General features: G+C 36.2%; 1 protein-coding gene across 5 annotated transcripts in view; it reads left to right on the top strand.

The window, feature by feature from the left end:
• Positions 1 to 21,349, top strand: part of DGKB (diacylglycerol kinase beta) — a 360,852-nt gene that overhangs the window by 255,140 nt on the left and 84,363 nt on the right. For all 5 annotated transcript variants that reach the window (XM_074898029.1, XM_074898032.1, XM_074898031.1 and 2 more), the window contains one exon: positions 19,620 to 19,710. In XM_074898029.1, the coding sequence (XP_074754130.1) occupies positions 19,620 to 19,710 (91 nt within the window). The remainder of the gene's footprint in view (positions 1 to 19,619; positions 19,711 to 21,349) is intronic.

The raw sequence follows: 21,349 nt of genomic DNA, 5'->3' as shown, positions 1-21,349 counted from the left end.
GAGCATTACAACTGCCATACATAAGGGAAGTCAAGGTACATTCAGACTGTAAGGGCCTCAGTTAAAATGGTGATGAAGGGCAATAGACTTAAATATCAAAAGTAAACTTAGGTACCCATTCTAGTTAATGAGGGACCAGGAGTTCTTTCAGGAAAGAAATGGCAATACTGAGACATTTTTTCCTGTCTCAAGCAGGCATTAAGCATTATCATTGAATGACAAAACTTAAAAAGCAAATCTAGAATATTCCTGACATTTTTCAGCCAGATTCTTAGGCTTTTAACGGCAATGTTAAATTCAGTAAAATTTCCTTAGGCTCTATTCTCCCACATCAGTTTCAAAAATTTTCAGTATGTGCCTGGAGTGGGAGCTTCAGAATATCAGGGTTGTCTGCAGGGCCACTGACCCCACCAACATAGAACACAGTGCCTTTCCCAATTCCTACATAGACATCATCAGCGCTCACGCAACAATGAACACAGAAGGCTTAGTCCAGTTCCTGCTCTCTGGCTGATCAGGTTTGATGTTTTTTAGTGGAATCTGCATAGGCCCTTATCCTCTTGATTCACAGTCCTGCTCATAGTCACAGAGCCATCAAATATTATCCTGGACTTCAGGTCTCTCCCCATGTCCATGTCCAGATCCTGGAGTTAGCTATGAGGCAACCAGGTTGCTCAGGGCTTTATGCAGTCTGGACTTGAAAATCTGAGAGAATTAAGATTACACAACCTCTCTAGCTGTTGTGAAGATTATTCGGGTGACTTCATGCCTTCGGGTGCCTTCAAGGTGTCTTTGGTGAAAAAAGTTTCCTATGTTCTATCAGATCCTCTCTTATTTCAGTTTATGCCCTCTGTTTCTTTCTGCCACCATACACCATTGTTAAGAGCCTGGCTTAGTCCTGTAGGCACCAGGTTGTTATTTGTTCCCCCCAGAACTGCCTCCTCTTGGGCTGAACCAAGACCAGTTTCCTCAGCCTCTCCTCATAGGACAAATGCACCAGTCCCAGCCACCTTGATGGCCTCTGCTGGACATGCTGAACTTGTTCTCCTTTGATGGTAGGATTGTCTGTGCTCTGTTCTTCATTGAGGAGGTTATGTGGTTTCTCTGCCTGACACTACTCCCTACCAGGTCTTTGTGTTAGCCTTCAGTCAGATAATCTAAAACAGAACTCCTTGTGACAGAAGCCCCTGGTCTACTGAACTTGACACATACTGTCCCAGAGGGAATATGAGGTCAGGACACTGCATTACTTTCAGCAGAGGCCTTAATGCCAAAGGAAGCCCACCTAGAAGTTATACTCCCAGCTATGAAAACTTCTTTAGTCATGTGAAAGCAAAAGTCTGCCACATGACCTACACAAGCACCTTTTACTCAATTACATGATGATCTTGGGAATTTCTTTCAAAAGAGGAATGTTAGAAAATTAAGAAGTTTCTCAAGTTCAGCAGCGCTCTGCCTGCTCCCAAGTGCTAAATATCTTTATTGTATTGTAGTTTAGGTGCTTTTGTCCCATTTTCCCCCATGGTTAAATCACCTATCCTGTCAACATCTCCCACAGTGCCTTAAGGCTGTCAGGATGCTTTGTGTGAGTCAAGCTCGGGGGATGACTGTCCTGCCAGCACCTAGAGCACCTGCCCTAGGAGCACACTTCTTCTCTCGTAGAATAAATGCCACAGCATTAAGCACAGCAAAGAAAAACAGGAGCATCTTGAAGTTGGGCTTCCTGTGAGGTCTTTGCATTAGGGAAAGTCTGTTTACCTCAACTTTAAAACCATTTCCATCAGGCAGATTTGTTGCCACCACTTCTGATAATTGATAGCACTTGTAATGCTTCTGTTCTGTTGATGCCATGGTGCTTTATGTACATTGGTGAGACTGCTCATTTTCTCTTTTGTTTGTAACACGAAACTTCTGCTCTTATATTGATCAGCTGAGAATGGTGATCAGCTCTGAAAATTCAATCATTGACTTAAACTCTTAACTATGGGTAACTTTGGGTATCTCATTACACCTCATCAGCAAAGCTCCGAAAACAACTCACTTTCCAGAGTCCCAGCATTTGGTTAAAATGTTCAGCTTTAGACCCAAGAGACAGCAGGAACAGATGAGTGAAGAAATAAGAGAATGTTTATACAGAGCTCATTTTCTTAACATAATCACATTTAAAAATAACCAAATTGATTTTTTTTTTTTTTTTAATTTGCTCTCTGGCTAAAACCAAAGGAAAGTTTTACAAACATATGCATTATACAAAGTAAAGAACACTGCTAAAATCAGACTTTCAAGAATGCATTAGATTAATGTCTTGAAAGATCAAGAGTGAGATCCCGACCTCATAGAAGTTCGTGTGAATTTTACTTTTGAATTAGCAGGGTCAGATTGAATTCTAAATACAAGATATTAGGGTGCAAGTTCCCTTACCAGCTATTAGGATATGAGAGTATTACAAATGCCTAAAATAATTATCAAATTATGCAGTTTGTGAAGAGCATTTAGTTCCTGCACAAAACTGTTGTCAAATAGGAGTAAGATAAGGAGACAAAACTGAACACAGAAGATATCATTATTTCAAATAAATATCTAAAGGTTTTATGTTTTTTAACAGCATTTAGGTTTTAGCATTTTTTAACGTAACAAGAAATTTAAACTATGTTGATTGGAAGGAGCCTATACTATGCTACATGAAAGCCTACACTCATTTCATGTATGTTCTGTTTCTAGTACTTTCTTGTGTGTTATGCAAACTAAAAATGTATGGCCTACACAGGCTAGTCCGTAGTTATAACCACTATTATATCTTGTATGTCCAAAATATTTATACAGAATTAAGTATTTATTTCTTACAGTGTAACATAATGTCTTTGTCAGAGAGCTGTAAGAAAACATTGTCAGCAAAATTTTCATCTTCTAAAAACTGGAATAGTGGTAAATAATAATTCAGAAAGTTCAGTAACAGTTGTCTGCATGAATTGGCCTAAGCATGTTTTTAAAATAGTTAAATGTATGGGTCAAACATCTGGAAATCACAAATGTAGATTTTGTGTGGGGAATGAAGAACTTTATTTTAGAGGACACTGTCTCTGGAAAGGACTAAATGGTCATGCCTGGTAATGAGCTGAACAGGAGCTTTTGAGGATGGTTCTGTGGCATGGAGAGCAGATACGATTTTTGGCTTTATGAGCAGGGGAATGAGGCTTATATGTAGGAAGGTCATTCTTTTAAACTTTGTGATGTTCATGAGACCATTGCTCTGGTGATGTATACAATTTTAGTGTCCAGCCTTTAAAAAGAACAGTGAGAATTGCAAAAATTTCTGAAAAAGCTGGAAATATTGTTAAAAGTTGGGAAAAAGACACCAAACAGTTGAATTTTAATCATTCATCACAAAAAGGAGAAGATTATATTATGAGATGATCATAGCGAATATCTGCATAAGATGTTATTTAATTGTAAAATATTGTTTGGTTTAGTTGATGAAGGTATTACAAGGCACAGAAGCTGCAAGTAGGTAGATTCGATGTAGGAATGAAAAATAGAAATGCTCATCAGTAGGCATAATGAACTGGTGAAAGAATTGTCTCACAAGTCATTGCCACTACAGCTTCCTGAGAACAAACGTAACAAGAGGAACAGGATCCCACAATGAGAATACCAAAAGAAAATAAATACCCTCTCCTAGAATATCATTTGCATGTCACTGGTTTCTTAGATCAATGTGAACCCCCAAGTCCTATGGAAGAGAGGAGAGATTTATTTTTAATTTACATCTTGCATACCAAAAGAGAAAGGACCAGAACCCTTTTTGTGAAGTATTTTGGAAGGACACCTTTTCTGATGCTTTTTCAGGTGCTCCATTCTGTGGCTTTGATTTCTTTGACTTATCTTTTCACCAGACCTCATTATCTGCCACAGATCAGTGACATTCAGAAGACTCTAAGGATCCATTTTTAAGGTGTATAAACATTATTTCACACAACGTTAGTAGCTATTTTCAAAGTGACATGTACGTAGGAGCTTAAGTTCTATTGATTTTCATTACAGTGCTGTGTGGAGTGATCTAAAAAGCTTCACCAAACCAAGTGAATTGCTTTAGAAACAGAGCAATGTTGTTATAGAGGAAAAATCAGGGGAACTCTGGGTGCTCTCTAGCTGTCACCTAGTGGTGATCCCCATACCAACAAGCAGCTCACCAGAGACAAACTGCATTTTGGGAATTGCCCCGTCATAAAGTTTCATTTGTCCTTCCGTACAGCATTGCTGTTTGGATTTAACCTCGGAATTTAGGTGATCCATTTTAAGGATCAATTCCTTAATCTTTATTTAGGACTCTGTCAACGCTCCTTTTGTTTTGAAGACTGTCACTCACATAAATGTGGTTGCAGTCTGGATAGGCAATTCTGAAAGAAAAATGGTTACTTATTATAGAAACTATTGCTCTTCAAACCACTTGCCTGAATAGAGCCATAGCCCCCATTTCTTTTCCTGTTTTATTCTTCATAATAATTCTTGAATTAGAGGAAAGAACCTATGGCAGTGTGGCAGTTGTGGCTGTGACTCTTATGTATATTTGTGTAACCCCTCTGAGGGCTGAGTGTGAGGCTGTAGATAAAATGCAGCACATTCCCCAGCAGACAGCAGTCTTCATGTACGTAATTTACAGTATGGATCTAGTCACAGCAACTAGTAAGTGTTTGTTTTTTTAAATACTCAGAGCATCTAGAGAATAGTTACTAGTTTGGTGTTTGGGGTTTTTTTAATACTTAGTGTAAAAGCTGTAAAAGTAATGTTTTGTTTGTCATGTTGTGATGGACTGTATATCTTTTTCAGAGAAAATGTCTGTCCACAATAAAACAGAGTGCTCAGATCAGAGACGGTAACTCTCCCTGGCTGAGAGAGAACAGAACAGATTCTGTGATCCGAGAGTACAGCCTTTTAAAACTTCTGTGTTCAAAAATGAGAGAGCTTTCTTGTGAACTCCTAGTTAGAGGGAGGGAAAATCATTTTAGTCCAGCAAACATCTGGTAGCTCAGGAATGAAAAAAATTTACTGATTGGTTCTGACAGCTGCCTGCTTTGCAGCAGTATTTAACCAGAAATATTTGAAACAGATTGATATGAATAATGAAAGATTGCATGATGTATGAGAGAAATAAACTTCACCACAATTTAATTCATTAATGAAGAAACAATGTTACATATATAAGAAAAAACCTTATTTACTGTTTACGTCATTTGTGATATTTCATTTTTAATAACCTGACAACAAATAAGATTTTTGTAATCATTTTCTCCATCAGGTATTGCAAGTATTTCACTGTGAAATAGGTTGAATGGGATGTCATTGTCCTTTAACTTTAACAAGTGCTGCTGATGGATGCGGTCCATTTAAATGTACAACAGAGAGCTGAACTAGATAACGAACTTATTATTACTCTCTGAGGATTACAGGTTAGTCCCAAAGGAGTGCAGTAAGCTAGAGAAAATCCATATCTACTGGCTAAACAATAGCCAGAAGGCTGACTGGAGATATTGATTTACTTTCTAGGCCATTTAGACCTTAATGGTGGAGAAAAGCTGAAGTGCTGTTTACTTTTCTGCCAGAATCGACCAAACAACCAGTCCATTTTTTACAGACTTTTGATTGATTTCGCTTAGAGGAATTAGAGGTGATTTATTTTTAAGCTGAAAGCAACTCGTAAATATCTCCCACTACACAGGTTCCCTGAGAGTAAATGTTAAGTGGAAATACTTACTGAGAAATACTTTGCTGCAAATCAATGTGAGCAGGTAATACTCCTCGATAGGAACGGTCAGGTGTTGGACACTTTTCTCAAGAGTGTTCAAGCCTCCGGTTGTACTACGTGAGACACAGCACATTTAAAAGTCCTAACTTTTGCGAACGGGTATGAATCTGATTGCTTGGCTGAATTTGTGCCAGCTGTACCCTGCTGACTTAGAAAGGGCCGCGGCTGTCGGATCATAAGTGGTGCTCAAGGTCAGTAGTGAGCAGCTTTAATATTTGATGCATGAAAACAGTAATTTATCACGTGACAATTGCCCATGATACTTCATACTCACAGCAAATATCTAGCTGCAAAAACAACTCAGAGAAAAAGCAAGCTACGATGCTAGAATGAAGTCTTTTCAAAATGAGACAAACTTTAAGAAATGCTTCTGAGCATACTGACACATATAGAGACACAGTTTAAAAAAAGTAGTATGTTCATTTTCTAGAGATAACCTGTCTGGAAAATGACTGTCTGGAAAATGACTTAGGTTTATACAAAATACTGTCAGGTGTGTTAGGGTTGTGAATGTAGTAGATGGTTACCAAAATCATTCTTTGGCATGTTCTCATGGTATGTTAATAATATTCCTATGTGGAGATTAAGCCATAATTTTACATCAATTACAAACACATAGTCTATAATTACTACTTAGGAAAATTATGCCGGAACATTTTTTTGAAGTTCTCTTGCAAAGACCTTTTTTCAGAAAGCATTGTACAGTTCTGCCTTAACATAATAGCCTCTGTGGTCTACTGAAAACAGCGCTGTTTTCACTAAACAGGTTTGGCTTTTTCCCTCTTCTCCACCCTGTTCTCTGAAGCGAGTTATACTTGGTTAATGTGCTGCTTATCTTAACACAGAAACCTGAACCTGTTACCTGAAAACTATAATTACAGTCAGTTCTAGGGCTCTCAAAGCTGAAAGTTGTATTTCAATCCTCTGTGTGCCTTATGCCACTTCTCCTACCAGCTAAATCATTAATCCTACACTGAGACATTTGATTCAGCTTTGGCACCATGCTATGTAGCTGAAAACTGATGGGAAGAAGGAATATCCCAGTACCTTTCCTTTCTCTGGCCAAGCCTCTAAACAACAGAAAAATTGCTTTACTGTGAGGTGAGAGTCATTAGGACTTTGTTATATATTGTACAACAATAATTTTTACTGCCCCTTTGTACTTGTAGACTGATGCAGAGAAACTACAGAAAAGCTAAGAATTTCAGCGTATACTTCATCCTACTTCTTCAGTCAACATTAAGATGAAAAATGATGGATTAGTGTGTGTTCTCAACTGAAAAGCTGAAAAAGTTTGGTACACCCTATTTTTTAAAACCATCTCTTTTGTAGTCAGCATGCTAAGCTTTTATTTAATAATTTAGTATATGCTATTGTGAAGTCTCAGGCTGAAAATTTTAGACTGTTTCATACATGGTTTCTCTGAGCTCTTTTGTTTGTTAAGATCTGGAAAAGTTCACTTGCCCTTTCTCAGATGTAATATTACAGAACTGTATTTTACGGGGTTTATTACTTTTCTTGAGCCCTGAAAAGCTTGTGGCAGAATACATTTTGAAGACCTGTTTTAGATGCTAGGCTTATATACTTTAATAAAAAAACTATTTTTTTTTTTCAAAGAAAGCCAAGCTTGCAAGCTAAATTCTGTGAGCTTTATACAACTATGAGTGTTAGTAGAAGAGTTACCTGCTCTCATGTAACTACAGTAAACTCTGAAGCAGCATTTTATGTGCTGATAATTTGTATTTCCTTACTGATATGTTCAGTTCACAAAATGCTATGCATGTATATTAATGAAAGATGTGCAGCTGATGTCTTCTGTACATCGAATAACATGTCTAGATTTTAAAAATTTGTGCCAGTTTAATATAAGGTTTGTCTGGTTTGTCTTGTTACATTTTAAACTCAACCTATAGAATGATTGAACTGGAACAAACAATAGAGTAGATATATTTTAACTTTCAGTTAAGAGTGGCTTAATTTGACTTAGTTTAGATCAGTTAGAAAATTATTAACTGACCTAAAATTCTGAAGTTTTATACTGAAATAGAGTCCAAATCCTGCAAAATTTTCAAGTGCTTCATTTTATCTCTATATATGAGTAGCTCCTTTGATTTCCATTTCTTAATTTAACAGCATACACCAAACAGTCTGTACTTCTTTGTTTAAGTTTGGAAAACCAGTTCAACTGGTGCAGTTTTCAAGTCAACCAGTCTTTGGAATCCTGCAAATTTGAATAAATCAGATCAATGTCTCCAAATGACAGTATCCTCATTGACTGTGTTTGATTTCTTTATCAAGCTTAAGTCCTAAATTATTACTGACTTTTAAAGCAAAGAACAATTGCTTCCATTTGTCTCAGGAGCTGAAAAGCAATGAGTAAGGATGAGGTTCAAAGAAATCTAAATTTGGGGGGGGGGGGGTGTTTGTTGGGTTTTTTTTCCTCACAAGTGAAGTGCATTAGGAAAGAAAACAACAGCTGGTAGCATGGATCTGTGAGAGATTTTAAAAAGCTGGGGTGAAGTAATGATTAGAAATGCAATATGGAGCTGTAGTATAAGTAAAACTGAAGGCACTGAACAAGACAAATATAATTTAGGCAGAAACACTGGTCTAATTACTAGGCTTACTTGATAGCTTAGAATTATCACCCATAAAGGTTGATTCCTCACCAATTCTCTGGCTGCAGAAAAGAATCCTACTAGACATTGGTGCTAAATTTACCATTCCTGCAGCATACAATTATCCAAAAATTAGCAAAGCAGAAGATTTCTTGAAGTGATCTTTGTCTGCATTCCTGTGAAAAGGGTCTATATCTATGGACTTCCCCAAAGTGGAAAGTGTATGATCACCAGCACATTTCATAGAAGGCACATAGGGAACCATTTTACAGATTTAAGTATGCTTTTGAAAATTAATTGATTTCTTCTTCATTGCATGTATTTTAAATTGTAATGGAGCTCAGGGATTAAAAAATCTGTTCTACCACAGCATTCTAATAAATGAAACAATGACATGACAGGTACATAGCAGTTATTTGCTGATAGTCCAACAATATTTTTGGTGGAATGACTCTTTGTCACATAGCTTTGTACAGAGGAGCAAAACCACTACACTGTTCTTATGTTTACTCTCTGCCTGGCAGCCTGCCTCATCCTTTTAGGTGCTGTTCAGTGTAGAAGGTTTTCTAAATCTGTATTTTGAAAGGTAAGCTGGTAAGTAGTTATAGTAGTAAAATTTATTATTTATATAGCTACCATGTGCATTTTCAATGCTCAGTCCTGATTTCTACTAAGTAAAAACATTCTGTCACACTGAAAATGCATTCTGAAGTCTCTGCACATTTACAGAATTAACCACAGCTGATGACTGTGTTCAATTTTCAGGGAAAAAAAAACGTTGCCTAAAAATATAGACTCACAAATATAGCATTAATTTTAATATTTTCAGGTTTCTAAAAAATCAGTGGCCTTTTAAAAGAAAACTCATCTCATCCTACGCTGCAAAGTAGAAAGGAATGTACTGTTATTTAACAGCTGTGAACTTTTGTTTCACAGAGAATAAAACTTGGTCCACATGTTTCACTGTTTCACTTGCCTGTTCTCTCCTGAATGGTGTACACCTGAGAGCTGGCAGCTGTGCTGTAACCCTTCTGTAGGAAATGAGGTAGCACACAGTGTCCATGCATTTCCTGGAGAGTAACATAGTTTATATGCCTATTTAAAAATTCCTAGAAGATGAGACTAGAGAGGAAGGGACAGCTTATGTTGCCTTTTGCATTTAAGGTACTACAGGGAACACAGCTGGACTGGCTTCAGATCCCGGGTTCTTCTGTGGTAAGTCACTAAAAGCCTTATGTATAAGGATGCTTAGTGCCTTGTCCCACCTAAATACTTGTAAGGGGATGGGTTTTAAATCCTCTTTTAGCAAGTGAAATGAGGAATAATGAGACTTGATTTATCTTACAGGGTTTGGGAGGAGGGGGTCTTATATCTAGGTGTAAGAGTTTTGAAACGAGACAGGTTTTCAGTTTGAGATTAGCCAACTCGGTGTAAGACTAAAAAGATGTCTGCGTACAGAGCAGTCAGTGAAGCCTGGAGAGTGATTCTGCTTACTCAGGCCTGGTGAATCACACCTTCAGTTCCACTGAGTAGATGCCTTTTACCTTCAATGGGAATACAGTTGTCTACTTCACAGGTAGACAAATGCATTGACATGCCCAAGTATGGTGTTAAGGTGAATCCCAGGGTAACCATCTCATTCTTAGAAGTGGTCTTCTCATAAGGGTGGAATCAGGAGGCAATGAAGCTTGAAAAGAGTGAGGCTTCTTAAACACATAAAAGTGCTCTTTCAGTAAAAAAAAAAAAGTTTGAAATCCTGTGAATCCCAGACAGGCAGAGTCTGTCACCAATCCTGTCAGGTTTAAATATTTCTGGAGGGATCCTAAGGACAAAAGATTTTGTCAAAGATTTTCTCCTACACAGTCATGTTTCTCCTGTGTGTTTACAGAAGAGCTGCTCGTTGTTTCACTTACAGAATTTGGTTGCTTACTTTTTTCTTTTTTTTTCTTAATCTCCTAATTGTGTCCTACTTGGGAATGGTATAAAGCATGGTGTTTCGAGTATTTAATGGAATGGAAGGATTTTTTTGGCAAGAATTGAATAGCAATATTGAGATACTTTGGTTTTTCAGTGGGAGTTAAAATACTGGGTAGAGAGGAAGAATATTAGTTACAAATAATCACCTGCACTACAAGGAAGCAAAACTGGTTTATATGTTTGTTTGTTTTCTAAAACAGAGCTACAGTTGTACATGTGGAGCAGCCAGTGAGGGATTGCTCCTTGCAAACCTGTCCCTGAACCTCTGAACTGCCTTAACAACGGTCTCATTAATTTGATACTACTCAGTGTCATATCTGCTTTTACATATCCATATTAGCGGGTAAGGGGAAGGAAAATTGTTTTATTCGTCTGACATAATTTAAAGATGAATGTGAAAATCTATGACCTTGCTCTGAGATAGGAGGTCTATTATAACATATTCAGAGAGGGCTTTTTTTTTATTATTTTTTTCAGAAAGAGCTTCATTGGTTCTCTAGTATGACCAAGGCTGGTAAATGTGGAACTGTTTATAGGCTTTATTTTTGTTCATGATAAAAAACCTCTTCAGATTAATGAGTCATTGGTGCCTCAGCATCTGCTCCCAAGAATGGGGAATTTGGGAAAGAAACTGAGGAGAAATATGAGGATAAAAATAAGTAAAATGTTAAGAGCAGAAATCATCATGATGGGGAATGGACACAAAGGATTTAAGAAGGGTTACAGGAATGTTTGTTTTGTGGGGCAAAATGAGATTAAATTACAGCTATAATGAAGATACTTTTTAAGTAAACATTTTTGAGAAACTATACTGTGTGGTTTTTTGGTTGTACTAATAACTGTCATTAGAACAATATATTCAAAAGCAAGTGTCAGAGTTCCTAATTTCTATCACAGATTGCAAAGAGTACCCTCTTACATGAAGGAATAGCTTGTAAACTGTATCAGTCAGGTATCACACTGTGTTATAATAGCTGTTTTTTATACCAGGTGCTGTAGGTTAACCTCCCATAATTTGTCTCAGTTGAGTGTACCACTTTTCTATAACTCTAGGAGAAATATATTATCTTTTTTTCTCAGGAACATCCTGTTGCATATTGGCACAAAACAGATGCAGCCTGAGACACAGCTCAAAAGTCACCAAGTTCCTCCTGCATTATAGTACCTAGCACATCCTCTGAGGCTCTGAAAATTATTGGAGTGTGTTGTTTATATTTCAATATGCACATTTTTACTTGTATTTTAGGATAAGTTTCTCTTCTGTATCAGTGTTAGTATTAGGCTTCTCTCTGCGGGAGTCTATAGTGTAAGAAGGGCTTGTGAGAAAGGCATCGTAGTTAATCCAATGAGAACAGCCTTCACAGCTAGTAAGTGAAGAATGTGGATATGGATACGATTATCATCCTGGTTTTGCTCATGTTTTTTCTGGTAGCCCTAGCAGAGACAGAACTTCCAGTCTGACTACTATTTCTCTCAGAAACCTAGACAAATTACATTCTGATCAGCCCAACAAAATCAGGAAACAGTGCACAGACCTCCAGTGAATTTGTTGCACCTTTTTGTCTGCGAATACACAGATAATAGATGATGTTTAGGAACATCAGTACCTGACTGGTGTGTGAACTAACTGTTACCCATAGCTGGACTGTCTGCACTAGTATTTCAATCCAAATGGATAATTGGAGCCTGAGATAAGAAGTGGTAATGGGTGGCGAGACATTTATTGAGGAGAAATAGATAATCCAGCAGAGGTAGTAAGAGAAAAGAAGAAATCTGCTTGGGACCAGGAACATATGAACATAAAAATGCCTATCCAGTGTCAGCCAAAAGGTTATCTAGCCAGGTGTTTGTTCTCCAGTGCCATCTACCAATAAGTCTAAGAAGATAAGAACTGGGTAACATGTAATATATTTCTGTATTTGTGGTGCTTTTGTAATGTGGACTTCAGTGACTATTTCTTCCATGAATCCCTCCAGGATTTTTTGAACTGATGTAAACTTTTAGCATCCTGTTGCATCTTAATTGTATACTTTGTAAAGAAACCTTTCGTTTGTTTTATCTGCCACCTCCTAGGTCCTTCTCATCTGTCCTAGCTTTTTCTTGAGAGAGGGTGAATAGTCATACCCTATTCATCCTCCCCATGGCATACATGATTTTGGAGAACCCTATTATCTCCCTCTGATTTATCACCTTTCTGTTCTGAAGAGTTCAGAAGACGTTGCAATATTTTGATTGTTCCCCCTATCTTTCTCCATAGTTTTTCCAGTTCTATTACACTCTTATTTTTTTTTCCTCTCCCCCCCCTCCATTTCCCTCTTGGGGCGAGGAAAACTGCACATAGCATTAAGCATCATAACACAATTCATGCAAATGTTACTAAGCACTGCTCCAACACTTCATTCGGCTATTGTAAACCCAAGACTTTGTCCCTGAGAATTTACCACTGTGTAAAATTAGGATTGTTTTTATTTTCCTCTATGCATCACTTTACATTTATCCACATTAAATGTCATCTACACTTTTATACCCCAGTCACCCAGTATTACTAGGCCCTTTTGCACCTCTTCATGATTTGTGTTTATAACTGAAATTCGTCAGAGTGAACAGGATGTTCAGGAGCGGGTTCTTGGTCGATCATGAGAGCACACCTGAAAACAAGGCTAGAACTGAACAGGCAAGGGGAAGGATGGTAGTTACAGCTGAAATGAACTGCAGACAATTAGAAGAGAGCGGGGCAGAGAGCTGGAGAAGTGGGGCAGACAGGTGAACAGCAGAGATTGCAGACCAGCTGCATGCAGAACTGTGAGCTACAGTGCAGAACTGTATTATAAAGCATAAGAGAAAATGGAATCAAATGCAGTTTTGCAACAGTACAACTAAAATGTCAGGAAGAATGATCCCACAGTGTTACTTAATGGTATAAGCTTTTATGGCGTAGCTTTTCAACTACAGGTGGTATTGTTATATGATAATGTGAAAATTTTATTTATTGTGTAAAACTAGAACTGTTCTTTTGGGATTTTAACTTTTCTGCACTTAATCTATGCAATCTCTGCTTATGCTATGCGCCATAAGAGATTAACACTTAGATTTGCCATAAGTACAGTTGGTAATGGAAAAAGAAAAAATTGACAAAGATGTCTCTATTAAAATCATGCCAGTCACACATAAATCTCTTATGGATGTGCATCTCCACTGGCTATTTCCTTACCTTTGCGTATGATTCATTATAAAGCAGAACAGGAATTATATGATTGTTAAGACAGAAGTGAAAAGAAAAGAAGAACATTAGAAAAAGTCATACATTCTTATTAATATATATTATGTGCTACAATGAAATCATTTTTACCTAAGTATAAAATTACCTAGATAATAGATTTATGAACAGTGAGAAAAGATGGAAAATATGTTGTCTGGTGAAAACTTCTGTGAGAGGGATAGAACTTGATAAAAATATTCTTTATAATGAATTGTATGAAACATTAAAATACTTTTTAGCAACTGAAGTTTTATTTATTTTATCAGATATTGAGTATTTATTTAATTAGATAAAATCCAATGTATCAGCACATCTTATTACCAGAAAGACAAAGTAAAATCGCCATGACATACATCTGCTCTAAATTTTGTTTCACTTGCTCTTGAATATATGTCTCACAGACTGGGACTCAGTAAACCAAAAGCAGCAACTTCAGACACACTGAAGGGAAAAAACTTTTCTCCCATACAGACTTTTTTTCCCTGTACACTGGGAACCAGCACTAGGGCTTCTGTATTGTTGGGGTTTTCTGATGCAGTACAAAATTCCACACTGTAATAGACACAGCCATAGACTAACATAAACAACCTTTTTTTTTTTTTTTTTTTTTTTAAGGGGCAACTGTTCTCATAAATTTGGCTAATCTTTGTTTCTTTTCTCTTTTTTTTTTTTTTTTTTCCCTATTGCTTCATGATGTAAATAGCCACAAACTGTCTGAATTAAAATCGTTAAATCATAGAACGGTTTGGATTGGAAGGGACTTTAAAGAGCACCTAGTTCCAACCCCCCTGCCATGGGCAGGGACACCTTCCACTAGACCAGGTTGCTCAAAGCCCCGTCCAACCTGGCCTTGAGCACTTCCAGGGTGGGGGGTTCTACAACTTCTCTGGGCAACCTGTTCTAGTGTCTCACCACCCTCATTGTAAAAAAATTCTTCCTTATGTCTAATCTAAATGTACCCTCTTTCTGTTTGATAGAATCATAAATAATAATAAACCTTCCTTAAAGCTAGATTATTCCCAGCTGTATACTACATGGAGTTCTACACTAGTCTCTGAAGTCTGTGATACTAACCACTGTCAGTGACAGAATATAGGAACAGATGTTCAGGTTTTTTTCCCAGCATGGTGTTTCCTATACTCCCAGTTTCATTTTTAGACCTTATTATCCATATTTTCAAACTTCAAAACTGTATGGCTTTACTTGGGTCTCCTTTAGGATTATTTTCTTTTACTACCCTTCTCTATTTTAGCATCATTCTTTCAGCATTGCAGAACTTCAATGCATTTTGAAATTAGGTTCCTATCTTTTTCACATTCTTCTCTTTCTTGATTCCTTTATTTTTCCTTGTGATGATCTTTTTTTTTTTCGCATATACTTGTCAACCACTTTCTCCCCTTGGACTCTTCATAGTTTCTTCTCTGGAAATACAGCCATGTCTCACAGCTCCATTTCTGCATGCTTTTCTGGTATTTTTGATTCCCTGCAGAGGTGGTTCTACATGTTATTCCACATTTCCTAGGAACAGAGGACAAAAGGGTGAACAAGGGAGCCAGAAAGACATGCTCTTTTAAACACTCACCCTGAATCTGTGGCTCTGAGCACTATCCAGAAATGTGGTGAATGAGATGATAAGCATGCACTCTATATGTCTTCTTTCCTACTCTTTTTTTTCTCTTTCACATGAATTTTTTTTTTTTAAATTTATTACATTCTGTACGCTGTTGTTTATGAATGCTGCTCTTAGAATGGGAGCTTTATGCTGAAAACTATGAATTTATGATATAGACTGAGACCAACTCTTGACAATCACTGACAAAAAAAACCAGTACTTCTGTAACATAATTGGAATAGATTCTAAAAAAATTTAAAAATTCAGAAGGCAGTGTTTAGGGATTATATTTTGGGGAACAGTATAGATTATGGAGGAAATCAAGTGCTGCTTGTCTATGAGCCAGATGTTCTTGCACAAGATTTGTGGTAAAGATTGCTTCCTGGCAGTGGACTTTTCAAGGAATTTACCTTGGAAAAATTAAGAATTCTGGTAGTTTCAAAAATCTCTATACTTTGTGTAGGTTAAATGATAAAAGATGACAGCACTAGAACTAAAATTTGTCCTTTCTCTGCCATATGTGAATATTGAAAACAAAGCTTTCCCAGAGTGTATTTCCAAACGGCCATAATATAGTTAAATTCTGTATGTATTTTCATGCAGATGGCCAGAGGCATATTCTTGATGCAAGGCCATCCTTGTGCTAAATTTAAAATCTCTGCTCTGAAAGTGTAGCTGTATTAAAACAGTTCAAAGTATATGTTATCAAACACACTTAATAGAAGCAAATATACATGTTTTTCTCCAGTGATTTTCAGAAATGGTCAAAGTATTTCAGCTGAAATTTTATAAAAATTGCAGTCAGAAATTTACTGATGTAGAAATTTTTAGCTCAAGTCATTGAAGCTTGACACTACATAATTAATGTGGAAATAAATATAGTAAATATAAATAAGAAGTGTAAATAGTATGTGGTAGAAAGTGTGACAAACTTACAAATGTAGCAGTAAGTTCTTGCCCCAACTATAGACCCTTAAGACAAGAATATGAATTTGTTTCTTAAGTTTAAAGATGCTCCTGTTTCCTTCTTGTGACCTTTTATTAGCAGCCTATAGCTGGTCCATTGTTATGCACATTCTGACAAAGTGCATACTGCAATGAAGTATAGATGCTCTTCAGGTATAGAATAAAGTATTTACTATTTCCATATTTAGATACAGGACAATTTTTCAGTGACATGCCTTGTAATTGCTTAATCAGAAAGGTTATATAAAATAGTTTTAGCAGTAGGGGGGTTTCTGATTAACTGATAATGGAGCAAACCCATATCACAGACTATTTTGATCATTTTGCCTTGATTACCAAATATTAGCCTGAACTTTTCCAAGAAATGTATCCAAGTTTCTAAGTAAGTCTGACATCTACCCACAGTCTAGGAACCCTGTAAGAAATGGCAGTGTTAGCATTCCCATACTGTCTTGCCAATTGGTTTCATCCCTGTTTAAGAAGATCGTTCCACTTATCAGAAAATTGACCAATACTTGCAAATGTGGAACACTGCCAGCATAAAAGGTGTTTAGACTCTTGAAGTACATTTTTGTTTCGTTGTTCCTACATTTATAGACTGTATATATTTTGACATACTGTAATCCAATAGCAGGATTAGATAGGTCAGCCTTTAATCATGACTGATGTTTTATTTATATTGTATTTTCAAACACAAAGTTGTTTAAGAGTTTAGCTATGCACTTTGAAGCATATGCAAAAACACTTTCCTGTAAAATAATCTATTCCCTTTCCTACTCCAACAAGATCAGTGTTGTAAAGAAAAGTGCTACTGTATAGCACTTCTTTTTAATTATTATTACTGAAACAGACTTCATCTTTATTTTGGTCATCTCTTATTAAAAGTTGGCACACGTCTAAATTACCAAATTTTAGGATAATTTGTCCTGATTTCTTCACCTTTAACTTTGTTTTGTATGCATAAGAAAAGTTCTAGTACAATTTTCTGTTCGATAAAAACATTCAATCTAATCTATTTCATGGCTGGTAAAAGGAGTTGGTAAATCCTTTTGAAAATTAAGAATAAAATTATTTGCATCTACATCTATTTTTGTACTGGAAAAGCTGTCAAGTAGATTGTCTTTCTGTCTTTAAAAACAGACATAGTCAACTAGAGAAAGGATGACAAGCTCACAAGACTACACTTTTTGGCCTAATAGAATCTTACAGAGTATATTACAGTGATAATAAATAAACCTACCATCAAAACCTCACCTGATAAATGTACTTATCTTCTACCATATAATTCTACAAGTTTTTGATTTGTAGATCTAAATTTTCTAGTAAACCTTGAGTGCGCTGGCAATGCTGGGTTTTGTTTTGCTGAACTCAAAATACATGAATTTGACTCAATATATTCTGAATGACTTTAAAACATATCTGTCTTCTCTCTGTGCAAGTCAAAGAGTTTACTATATACAGTGGTAATAAGCCAATTTAAAGCAGGCCTTTCAGTAAAGAAAAAAAGAAAATATGCTTAATTTGGGGTAAAAATAACTGACTAGCAAGAGCAAAGGCTCTCAAAAGAGAAGATGCAAAGGCTTGTTGATCTTACTCAATAATGGGATCAAAAGAAATGTCAAAGTTTTTTTCTAAATACTTAACATAAGGGTATTTTTTTTTTATTATTTTTTCATTATTCATTGTCCCTGTGTAGAAAGTAATGAGGAAATAGCTGTATCCAGATTTTCCAAAGGGACCCAACAGGAATTCAGGACTTCATTCACGCTTGCTTGGAAATTAAAGGACTCTACGTTTCTTCATATACATTGACATAAATAGAGTAGTTGATCCAAGGTCACCATGTCAGTGTGCTAAGTAATCTGCAGGTATAGAAGGAACATACATCAGATCACTTCCACTCACAGACTCTTGGAGCCTTGAAGCTGAATCTGGCCTGAGCCCTTCTGGTTGTTGGAGCTCTTTTGAGAATATGCCATTTATCCCAGAATCTCAAAAATTTTTATCTCAAAACTTTTTTCAAAACATTTTCAAATTTTCTGTACAAAAACCATTGGAAAGGCCTGTAACTTTTTCATCAAAAATGTGTCACTTAATATTCTTCTGTTCCCCACCCTTTTCAGGACCTCTGGTACTGCACCAGGAATCACTGGCTCTTGTGCCAGCAGTTTTCTGGGAATGGCCAGCACTGTAGTGCCCCTTCTCCCTTTGTGACCTTAAGAGCCATTAAGTCACTTTAAGAGCCACTAAGTAGACTTCTATGTGTAATTCAAACTAAATACCGAGGTTAGGGTATGTACTTTTGCTGACATGTTTGACAGTCATCTACATTGGTGTTTCACTCTTCACTTCTAACCTATGCAAACTCAGTCATTTTCAGGTTCCTAGCACACTGTGCTGTGTCTTGTGTCAGAGAACAGTTTATACAAGTGGATGAACTGTGTTGATATGTTCCTAAGTGTGACTAATGAGTTCTAATTCAGTGTCTTTTTTTTTTTTTTTTTTTTTAGTTTGGCTGCTTGTTTTGTTGCAAAATAATAATTACTCATGAGAGTTCAACAAAACTGCACATACTTATTTGAAATGGTACTGCTAGTGTCCTGATTGTATTTAACAGTATGCAATAAATCTGGGAAAACAGAAGTGTGGTCTTTATGTATTTAAGAAGAAAAAAGTGTAATCTCTGCCTGGTGTCGTGATAAACTAAGCAATTTACTAGCATTATATCTGTTGGGGTTTTTTTTCTGTAGAATCTGTTAATGAACTTCAAGATGCAGGTCCCAATCCCCATTTAAAATGTGTCTATGAGTTAATTATCTAGTAATACAGCTCTCCTACAGCAAAATATCTAAAGATTGTTAGATCTGGAATTTATTTTTTTTTTTAGTATCTCATCTGTCATTGTTAACAATAAGCATTTACTTGCACCTTTAGCTAACTTAAGGCATGCTACATTTTTGTCTTGACTCTTCATGATGGGAGGGCCCTGTTTGCACATGCTAGTACTCTGTGGGATAGAGATTCTAACCATGAATCAGAAATCGTATAGTAGGTATAAGACGTGAAATAAAATCGATACATTTTTCTGAGGCATGTCACCGGTTAAGTGACAAAAAATATTCTGATAGTCACTGAAAAAGAATAGTCAAAGGTACATTTGAACCTGTCAGTTCAACACATTCCTGTTATCCCTTTAGGGGATATCATACAACTTGACACCAACATTTAAGCTTTGAAAATTATGAGCTCATCTATTTCAAATGGGATGTCACATGTTCCCAAGCCTTTGCCATTACTTATAATGGAAGACAGGATGATCACTTTTGTCACATATTGATAGTGAATAAGATCTTTCTTTTTTCTTTTCTTTTTTTCTTGTTTCAGAATGAAGAACAAATTTTGGTATTTTGAATTTGGCACTTCGGAAACTTTCTCAGCCACCTGTAAGAAGCTGCATGAATCTGTAGAAATAGAAGTAAGAAACTAATTTTTGCCTTTATCCTTGAAATGTCACTATAGTTTGGCTGAAATGCAGGGAGCAAGGGTGCAGAGTGCCCGAATCCAAAAAGGCAAAGCAGTGCGCATCCTTTCGACCCTATATTCCAAAATATTATTTTTATCATGTCTATTTGTAGTGTAGCCCTGCACACTGGAACAAAGTTCAGTTTGATGATTAGTGAAGTCTTAATACAGTAGACAAGGTCAAGAGGTGAAATATAACATTAGAAATCAATAGAGAGTGTGGCTAGGTCAGATGGAAAAATGAAAGACTGTCAGAGGGAGTGAGAGCTGCTGCAGGATTAAAATAAAAAAAAAAAAAATCTTATTATTTCTAGGTCCCAAGTTTTTATAACCTTTAAAACTCAATTCCCTAAAATTGTACTTACTTTCCTGAATAAAGGTTAAAGAATATATATTTTTTTGAATCATTCCCCTTCATTAAATAGCTTTTCTCTCTGCACAAGGGGTCATCTTTCCATTATACATTGAACATTAGCTGAAAAGACACAGGATAGTTACAGACAAAATAGGAATTTATAATAATGTACCACTGCTACTTTGATGGCTGATGGTCTAAGCGGTTATATTAGACAAACTGTTTGGAGGACTGATATTTTTAATTAAGTAGATGAAAAATGTGAAATTATAAAGGCAAAAACCTGAGAATTTAAGTTAAATAATAAAATAATTTCTCATGAGGATTGTGGTGCTTTTCCTTTCCAATAGAAATGAGAAACTGTCAATGGAATATTTGCATGAGGCACTTGGAGAGGTATGGTGAGAGCTATGAGTGTCTGGTCAAAGCCTTCTGAAAGGTGAAGTCTGAAATGATCTGGAGGGACTGTGGATCTGATAATAGAACAGTAGCAAAGAACACTGAGACTGAAACTGTAAGACCTGTGGTGCCAGACTTGCCTGTTACACTGTTAAGTTTCTTTTTAAAGTGGAAGCATGCTCCACGATTAAAAACTAAAAACCCAACAACCAGCCAAACAAAAACCCCAGAAAAAAAACAAACCAAAAAAACCCCTCCTCGTTTCCCAGTACAGTGCTTCACACATATGGGTTTAAATACATGTAGCCTAATAAAATTATTTGATTAGTTATTGTAAGAAATGATTATGTGGTTTGATTGGATTTGAATATACTGCAAGTTAAATGTAGCTTTTGATTAAATACGAATTGAAGAACAGGGTTTCCCAAGAAAATATTTATATCTGATAGAAATCTTACATAGCCTGATACATATTAAGATGTGATCTTAAACCATCTAATTGTGCCTATTGAAAGGATGATGAAATGTTAACATCCCAAAGCAAACAAGTATGCATACAAGTTTGTGATGCTGATGATATCAGTTGTATGGTTATTACTAATTCATATCTGTAACACTATTATTACTGGTGAAGTATTACATTGCCAGTATAGGAGACATGTTTGTTAATACTAACTTCATTTATTCTGGTCGTTATCATTAGTCCTACAATTAGGAATAAAAATCATAGGTGAAATAGTTCACAAAACCTTTACACAAGAAGTATTAGGAGGTAGTTATTTACAGATTTATTTACAATGAGTAAATTACATGTAAATGAACAATGCTTGCAAGTATG

Source organism: Athene noctua, chromosome 2 (genome assembly GCF_965140245.1).
Source record: "Athene noctua chromosome 2, bAthNoc1.hap1.1, whole genome shotgun sequence".
NCBI lineage: Eukaryota > Metazoa > Chordata > Aves > Strigiformes > Strigidae > Athene > Athene noctua.
Note: the sequence above shows the minus strand (reverse complement) of the source record. Positions and strands in the feature narration are given on the sequence as shown.